Source organism: Pelodiscus sinensis, chromosome 1 (genome assembly GCF_049634645.1).
Source record: "Pelodiscus sinensis isolate JC-2024 chromosome 1, ASM4963464v1, whole genome shotgun sequence".
NCBI lineage: Eukaryota > Metazoa > Chordata > Testudines > Trionychidae > Pelodiscus > Pelodiscus sinensis.
The window spans coordinates 327,002,244-327,011,568 of record NC_134711.1 but is presented as its reverse complement, the minus strand read 5'-3'; the positions used below and the strand labels follow the sequence as shown (position 1 = coordinate 327,011,568).

At 51.0% G+C, this 9,325-nt stretch overlaps 1 protein-coding gene across 1 annotated transcript; it reads right to left on the bottom strand.

Moving 5' to 3' along the window:
• Positions 1 to 6,118: 6,118 nt before the first annotated feature.
• LOC102456513 (olfactory receptor 51G2-like) lies at positions 6,119 to 7,072 on the bottom strand. Its single transcript, XM_006113353.2, has one exon. The coding sequence runs from the start codon at positions 7,070 to 7,072 to the stop codon at positions 6,119 to 6,121; it is 954 nt and encodes a 317-aa protein (XP_006113415.2).
• Between the last annotated feature and the right edge of the window lie 2,253 nt (positions 7,073 to 9,325).

The following is a 9,325-nucleotide window of genomic DNA, read 5'->3' as shown; positions in this document are numbered from 1 at the left end:
CTGGCCATTCCTAGGCTCCTTGTTCCCATGCACAGGCCCCGGCAAGTCAATGGCACTCACAGAAAAGTGCCGCAGGGAGTAGAGGACACAAGGCGGCTTGCACTGGGGTTTGTTTCCCTCACTCATGGAAAATCCCATCCCACATACACAACATTTGCAACCCCTGCACTCAGAGAGCAGGAACCTGGCGTCCTAAGACATTGGGAGACTTCACAAAATAAGTGAGACTGTCGATGAGAATAAAATGAGCAGCTCCCATGGTTCACACATGAAACATTTCAAGCCGCTGAGATTGCCTATTACTGTAAGTGAAATCGATGCAATTGGAGCAGGGCACTTACCACAGCCATTAACACAGAATCTGGAGAGCCGCCACCCTCTGACCCCGCTGAGCCGAGCTGGAATGCTCTGGGTGGGGACAGTCCCTGTGTCTGTCAGACAGGCTGTGGCAGTGTTTATAGCGCCTGGGGAAAGCTCCTGAGAATCAGTGAATCGAATGGAAATCCCTGTTGTGTATACTGTTGCCAGGTAGCGCCAGCAGCGGCCAGGGCCTGGTTGAATATCTTGGGGTTCCTTTCCATCCATCCCACTCCGAACTGGCTCAAGTCCCCACCCAGTAACCTGGGAAATTCACGCACACTCGCAAACACAGAGTCTGAGCGCAGAAAGAGACTTTTAATAAAAGAGGGTGGGAAGCAACGTGTCATTAACTTGAGAACAGCACAGACCGAGTTCATAACCAAACCACAAGTCAACCTCCCTCTTCAAGCAAATTGGGCCATGTCCTTTGCTCTCAGGCTCACAAGTCCAGTAATGTAAGTGATATCATAAATGGGTATCACATGCCCAACCCTTCTCTGCACCCCACTCACAGTTGCTGCCCTTGGTCAGGTCAGACCTGAGTTCAGAGGTTATATGCGGAGCTCCCTTCCCATCCTGGATGGGTGAATAGTAGGCGGCATCTCATCAACTCCGCTGGTCACTCAGGGTATGTCTACACTACCCCGCTAGTTCGAACTAGCGGGGTAATGTAGGCATACCGCACTTGCAAATGAAGCCCGGGATTTGAATTTCCCGGGCTTCATTTGCATAAGCCGGCCGGCGCCATTTTTAAATGCCGGCTTGTTCTAACCCCGTGCCGCGCGGCTACACACGGCACGGGCTAGATAGTTCGAACTAGCAAGCCATTCCGAACTATCTGCCATTCCATGAGGCGTACAGATAGTTCGGAATGGCTTGCTAGTTCGAACTATCTAGCCCGTGCTGCGTGTAGCCGCACGGCACGGGGTTAGAACAAGCCGGCATTTAAAAATGGCGCCGGCCGGCTTATGCAAATGAAGCCCGGGAAATTCAAATCCCGGGCTTCATTTGCAAGTGCGGTATGCCTACATTACCACCCTAGTTCGAACTAGCGGGGTAGTGTAGACAGACCCTCACTATCCACCTCCCTGCTGTTCTCTGGTGCCACTTTGCTGGCCACCTGCTGCCGCTCCTGCCACCCGACCACTTGTGATGGATTTGGCTCTAGGCCAAACCTGATGATTTCATCTCTCTGTGATGTTAGTGTCTCAGCGCTTTCAGCTCTTGGCCCGCAGCACAGCCTGGCCAAAAGATTCCAGCATCCACCGACTCCTTATGGAGTCTGTTTTTGTTCTGTCGTTAGAACAAGGATGCGGGGGGAGGGGGAAAGAAGAGAAACAGGTTGTACCAGTCTTACAGCTCATGCCCGGAGGGCCTGTAGCCTGCTGGTTCAGAGCTCTGTCCTTCCCTCCAATTGACTTCACAGAGTTTGGAAGAGAAAGCCTTGTCCAGCAGAGATATTTTACAATGACAGTGTCTTTCCTTTGACCTGAGTTAAACACAGTCTGCTTTTCTGCATTCCCAATAACTGCAAGCACTGGTGGTCATATTCTACAATTCCGACTTTAGTGCTAACACGGTGCTGCCACTCCAGCCTCCAGTTCTCCTTCTCGTGGTCCTTTCCATCTCCTCTCCTTCCAATTTCACCCTCCTCCCCCTGCCCCATCTTTCCCACAGAGCTCTCTGACCAGCTCCCTTCCACTTCCCTTCAGCCACATCCCCCAGCCCATTTCACACAATCAGCCCCCCAAAACACCTCCCTAGAAGAGAAAAGGGGGCCACTCCCCCACCCTGCCCCTCACACCATTCTCCCCGCCGTGCCTCTAGGACTTAGTGTGTGGGGCTGCTGCCTCAGGCTAGCTGAGGTCTGTGCTTAAAGGGACCAGACTCCCCATCCCGGACAGACAGTTCTCAGGTTTCTTTGCTTGCTGATCTACCTCGCTGAGGGACAGCAAAGCATTTGTGTCTTGGAGTGCTCTGCCTGCCCTCACTCGGGTACCACGGCACTCTGCAACATGGAACCAGACCTGTCCCGGGGACTCTGCTGCGTCTCATGGACACGTTGCCGGCTGCCTGGCTGCACTGTCTGCAGACTGCCATCTGGGAGGACCATTGAGGGGATGTCAGGATCCAGGGAGAGCTTCCACCCTGGGAGTGCAACCAGTCTCCCCGGTCTGCCCCACTGGGGGATTGTGCTCCATTCCTCCCTCTCGTCCTTCTACTTACCCTTTCCTACCCCCTCTTCCTAATGTCAAATAAAATGCACATATTTTCAAAAATAACAACTCTCTTTATTCAACATAACTGGGGAGAGATGGGAGAAAGGAGGCGGGAGAGGGCAGAAGAGAGGGTGGGAGAGGGGAGGGGGAAAACTGGGAGGAAGGAGCTGGAAGGGGTAAGCAAGGGGAAGAAGGGAGAGGAGAAGCTCAGGGATCGGGGTGGGGGTCTCACTGGGCCAACCGCCTCCCAGCACAGCGAGGGAGGGGGCCTTGGCATCCCCGGGGGGATGGGGTGGAGGGTGCAGAGGTTGAGGTGGGGGGTGTGGACATTGAGGAGGAGGATGTGGAGGTTGAGGAGGAAAAGGTGGGAGGGGGGAAAGAGTGGGAGGAGGGACAGTTGTTGGGGGGGCAGCAGGCACAGGACCAGCACGGGGCAGCATGCTCTGCAGCAGGGCCTACAGGTGACAGTTCCTCACTCGGTCCCGGCAGAGCTGCAGGTCTTCCCACATCCAGGCTTCGACGGTGCAGTGCAGGGCTCACAGGACCCCCAGGCACTGGTCCCAGTGCTCCTGCCACATGCTGGTGGTCCAGAGCAGGCCACGGATGCGGGAGCATGTCCCAGGCAGGGTGGTGTGCCCTGCACAAGCAGTTGGTGCAGCTGTAGAGAAAGAAGAGAAGTGGTCAGTTCTCCCTGGAGACACAGGGGATGATGCCCAGCCCCCACCCTGTGACGTGAGGGTGACCATGCCCTGCACCGTCAGAGCAGTTGTGCTTGCACAGAGGCCATGGTCAGGATGTCTGGCTCTCCCCGGGACTGGGCACTGCCCCAAGACCGCACCCATGTCCCTGTGCCGTGTGTAGTGTGGCTGGGATGGGCGGGGGGGGAGGCGGGGGAGATGTCCGCTGCCTCTGTGTAGAGGGGGTGTGTGAAGGGAGGGCATCCTGCTGGGTCCCGCCCCTGGGTCAGGAGCATTCCAGGTCTCTTCACACATGCTGTGCCTATTGGGCCACGGCCCCTGGGTGTCATGCAGCTGGAGCCACTTGCCCAAGGGTGTCATAGCACATGCTCGCACTTGCACAGGTGGCACATGATCCGTGGGAGGCATGGCCCACGTGCGCAGTCCCTGGTCTCCCTCCCTGCCTCCCCTCTGGATAGGGGACAGTGCTGGCACTTACCCAGTATGGCCTCCCTGGCCAACCCTGCTGACTCTGGTGCCAGAACAGCTGGCGGTGGCCTCTCCTCTGCACCTGGGTCAGGGCCCTCTGGTCCCAGCTTGCTGCAGGGAAGTAGGGGCAGGTGGCAGCCCCTGCTGTGGCGGCACCCCTGGTGGCCCTGGCATACACCTGCCACAGCTCTTTGACTTTCAGGCACACCTGCTCCTGGGTGCGCCTGTGTCCCTTTCGGGCCATGGTGGCTGGTATGCGGCCATAGACAGCCGCGTTCCTCCTCCTAATGCGGAGATCATGGAAGTTGGGGGCCTGCCCCCAAACCTCAATGAGGTCCATGACCTCCTCACTAGTCCAGAAGGATGTGCACTGTCTATGGTCCCTGGCTGGCCCCTGGGTGCTGAGGGACTGGGCGGGGGGCAGCTGGCTGTCACTGGCTGCCTGGCTCATCCTGGAGCCATGAAGTCAGGGGCAGAGACTGCTGGCAGGGCTGGCCAGAGTCTTCCCCTTTAAGGGCCCTAGGGCCGGGGGAGAGGATAGGAGTTTTCCTGGTTTGGCCCAGAGTGGCCACCAGGGCAACCTGGGAATGGCTAGCCTCCAACTAATTCGAATTAAGTGACTACACAGCCCTTAATTCGAACTACTTAATTCAAACTAGTTGTTACTCCACGTCGAATGAGGTTTACCTAGTTCAAGTCGAGCGCTCCACTTTTTCGAATTAAATTCGAAATAGCAGTTTGCATGCATAGCCGCTATTAAAGTTAATTCAAACCAATGGCTGTTAGTTCGAATTAACTTTGTAGTGTAGAGATACCGATAGAGATTTTGACACTGTTGATTTGTAGAAATCATAGAATCATAGAATCATAGGACTGGAAGAGACCTCGTGAGGTCATCAAGTCCAGCCCCCTGCTCAAAGCAGGACCAACCCCAACTGAATCAACCCAGCCAGGATTTGTCAATCCAGGATTTAAAAACCTCTAGGGATGGAGATTCTATAAACTCCCTAGGGAACCCATCCCAGTGCTTCACCACCCTCCTATGGAAATAGATTTTCCTAATATCCAACCTATACCTCCTGCACTGTAACTTGAGACCATTGTGCCTTATTCTGCCATCTGTCACTACTAAGAACAGCCTCTCTCCATCCTCTTTGGAACCTCCCTTCACGTAGTTATATGCTGCTAACAAATCCCCCCTCTATATTCTCTTCTGTAGACTAAGTAAACTCAAATCCCTCAGCCGTTCCTTATAGGTTATGTGCTCCAGCCCCGTAATCATTTTGATTGCCCTCTGCTAGACTCTCTCCAATTCACCCTCATCCTTTCTGTAGTGGGGGCACCAGAACTGAATGCAATATGCCTGATGTGGCCTCAACAGTACTCAACGAAGTGGAATACAGTGAACCCTCGTTTATCGCGGTAGATAGGTTACAAACCCGACCGCGATAGTTGAAAATCCGCGAAGTAGGGACATGTATATTTAACATGTATACAGCGAGCCCTCGCTACTTCACGGTTCGACCATCGCGGATTCACGTATATACATAATGTAATGAAAAAAGTCCGCGAAGTCGTGAATCCGCGATGGTCGAACCGTGAAGTAGCGAGGGCTCACTGTAACCATTTCTCTAGAAATGCAGGAAATACTCCTGCTAATGCACCCTAATATGCCATTAGCCTTCTTGGCCACAAGGGCACACTCTTGACTCATATCCAGCTTCTCATCCACTGTAACCCCCGGTTCCTTTCCTGGAAATCCTTCTGGAATCCATGTAAAATGTCATAGATCAATGGGCTGTCCTTGTGTAGAGTTTGTGAAACTTCTTCCATGAGACTAGACCTGGAAATGTCAATCTCTTGACTTGACTGCTTCTGACATAAGTAAGTATGAGAAAATAATGCCCAGGCCACAAGTTCCCTTTATAAATGAAGTTCAGAAGATTCGCCTGATTTTGGCAAATGTCAAATATCAACAAGAAATAAAACAATGATACTATTATACAACAACTTTCATCTCAAGGGTTATAACCCCTTTTAAAAACTGAATTAATAGAATATGATTATGAAACATTACAGACAGGAACCAAAACTTATAATATGCAAGTTACATTGATCACATTGTTGACATAGCTAAACACAGACTAATACAAATACTCTTTCTCCTTTTCTCACAATACAGACATACATTTGAAAATTAATCTGGTTACCAAGTATTGCCAATACTTCTATAATATGTCATTGAATGTTGGGTTAGTACAATCAGTTGCCTGGACGCTTACCATTGCTGGCTCAGAGTCACAGCAACAGTTAGATATTATGAGCTACGGAGGCACAAAGAGAACAGATTCGACAAATCAACTCAGTGCCCCATCAGAGCCTCTTAGTGGAATACTTTTGAAAGAACTTCGTGATCTGTTTACGAATCTCTTTGGTTTTTATGCTGTACACAATGGGGTTGAGTACAGGTGGGAGGAGGAGGTGGAGATATGTACTAAGAATTTGACTCAAAGGAAGGGCATTTTTCATGAACCTGCTGATCATAGACAAACAGACCAGTGGGATATAGAACAGCAGTGTTACAGAGATGTGGGAGACACAGGTGTTCAGGGCCTTGAGACGCTCACGCCAGGATGTGAGACTCAGCACTGTCTTAAGGATCATGACATAAGACAAGACAATGAGCACAGAGTCCAAGCCCACAGTAGAAAGAACAATAAACAAGCCATAGTAGCTATTGGGCGTAGTGTCTGCACAAGCCATCTTCATCATATCTGGATGCAAACAATAGGAATAGGAGAGAGGTTGAATCTTGCTGTATGGCAACCTCTTGAGAAGAAGGACAACTGGGATGTGCAGACCAATACCCCTGATTATTGTCGCCAGCCCAATGTTTCCTATCCTGGCACTGGTTAAAATCGAAGCATATCTCAGCGGGTGGCGTATGGCAACAAAGCGGTCAAAGGCCATGGCGAGTAGAACAGAGGATTCTGTGATGGTGAAAGTGTGAATAAAGAAAAGTTGGGCCAGACAGAGATCCATGTCAATTTCCCTGGTGTTAAACAGGAAGACGCTGAGCACTGTGGGCAAGGTGGAAGCAGATAAACCAAGGTCGGTGACACACAACATGGAAAGGAACAAGTACATGGGCTGATGGAGACTCTTCTGTGTCTTTATCACGAGCAGAATGAGACCGTTTCCTAAAATTGCCACGAGGTAGATAGAGCAGAACGGGATGGAGATCCAGGGGCCGAAATCTTCCAGCCCAGGGATGCCTGCCAGGAGGAAGGTTGTACGACTGATGTTGGTTTCATTGCAGGTTGACATGATGCCCTAGACAGATTCTGTTGAGTTTACTAAACCACATTCCCTGCAATGAAAAACAACATTATCAAGACGCAAGTGACACCCTGAGAGACAATATGGCCATTCCTGCCATGGATCTACAGACAAGGTGGAATCGGTACTTTGATGAAAAACCCTTGTGGGACTCCCAGATGCTCAACTTAGCAGGCATAAGTATTCCTGACTCAGGCAAACCCCACATTGAAATTCAGTTCTATTGGAACAAAGACAAAGAGCACTAATGTCCCACATAGGGTATCTGGCAGGCAGACACTCTGAAAGGTTCTACACGCCATACAAGCCCCATTTCTCCACAAACTACAGGAGCCCCAGGTAAGGCCTGTCATTCTTTCAGTGGTTAAAGCAGCCTCTGCCATGGGCTACAAACTACAGGCAGGCTATTCAGTGCTGGCTTTTCCATGGTAATTGGCATCCTTCCTGTCCAGCATGTGAGGCTAGGGACTGTCAGTGAGGTTATCGGTGTTGCCAGACCAGAGTTCAGGTGTGGCAAGGCTCCAGGCTCCTTAATCCCACACACAGTCCCAGCAAGTCAGTGGCACTCACAGAAAAGTGCCACAGGCAGTTGAGGACACAAGCCAGGTTTCATTGGGGTTTGTATCCCTGACTCATGGAAAATTCCACTCCACGTACATAATGTTTGCACCACCGAGCGCTTGTCGAGTAAACACCACAAGGCAGGGACCTGTCATCCTAGGGCAATGGGAGACTTCACAAAATAAGGGATAATGTCGCTGAGAATAAAATGAGCAGCTCTTTGTTCACAGATGAAATGACTCCCACCACTGAGACTGCCTGTTACTATAAGTGAAATCGATGCAATTTGAGCAGGGCACTTACCAAAACCACCAACACAAGAGCTGGAGATCGGCCACCACAAGCCCCGAGAAGCTGAGCGGGAACACTCAGGGTAGAGACATTCCCTGTGTCTGCCAGACAGGCCGTGGCAGTGTTTATAGAGCCTGGGGGAAAGCACCTGAGGATCAGTGAGTCTATTGGGAATCCCTGTTGTTTGTACTGTTATCCTTCTTCCAGATAGCATGGGCAATGGCCAGGGCCAAGTTCAACATCTAGAGCTTCCTTTCCATCCATCCCACACAGAACTGGCTCAAGCCCCCACCCTGTAGCCTGAAAAATTCACACACACCCCTGTGTGCCTCCGAGGGGCAATGCTTCCCCAAGCGCAAACAAAGAGTCTGAGCATAAAAAAGAAACTTTTAATGAAAGAGGGAGAGATGTGATGTGACATTAACTTGGGAAAACTCCACAGACAGAGTTCATAACCAATCCACTCGTGAACATCCCCACTCAAGGATATCAGGCAGTGTCCTTTGCCTCTCAGGCTCACAAGTCCAGCAATGTAAGTGTCCCATTCACATGCCCAACCCTTCCTTGCACCCCACTCACAGTTGCTGCCCTTGTTCAGATCAGACCAGAGTTCAGAGGTAGTTTCTGAAATATACTTCCGATTCGGAGTGTGTGTGAGGTGGGGGTGGAGGTTAAAAGGCATCTCACCCACTCCTCTGGTCACTCACCATCCATCTGCTTACTGCTCTCTGGTGACGCTTTGCTGGCCACCTGCTGCTGTTCCTGCCAGCCGGCCACATGTGATGGATTTGGCTCTAGGCCAAACCTGGTGATTTCAGCTCTCTGTGATGTCAGTGTCTCTGTGATTTCAGCTCTTGGCCCACAACACAGCCTGGCCAAAAGATTCCAACATCCACTGGAATAACATTTTAAAATGAAAAATAGACTCCTAATGGAGTCTGTTTTTGTTCTATTATTAGAACGAGGTGGGGCGGGGGTAGGGGTGGGGCCGAGGCGGGCGGGCGGGAGGGAGAGAAGAGAAACAGGTTGTACCAGTCTTACAGCTCATGCCCGGAGGGCCTGTAGCCTGCTGGTTCAGAGCTCTGCCCTTCCCGCCAATTGACTTCACAGAGTTTGGAAGAGAAAGCCTTGTCCAGCCAAGATACTTTGCAATGACAGTGTCTTTCCTTTGAACTGAGTTAAACACAGTCTGCTTTTCTGCATTCCCAATATCTGCAAGCACCGGTGGTCATATTGTACAATTCTGACATTTAGTGCTCACATGGTTTGTGACCTCACAACAGCCAAATTGGTTACAATAGGCAAAATACCATTCTAACAACTGAATATCTATCAGGCCTAAGCATCTGAGACTACGTCTACACTGTAGCATTTTTGCGGAAGAGGAAA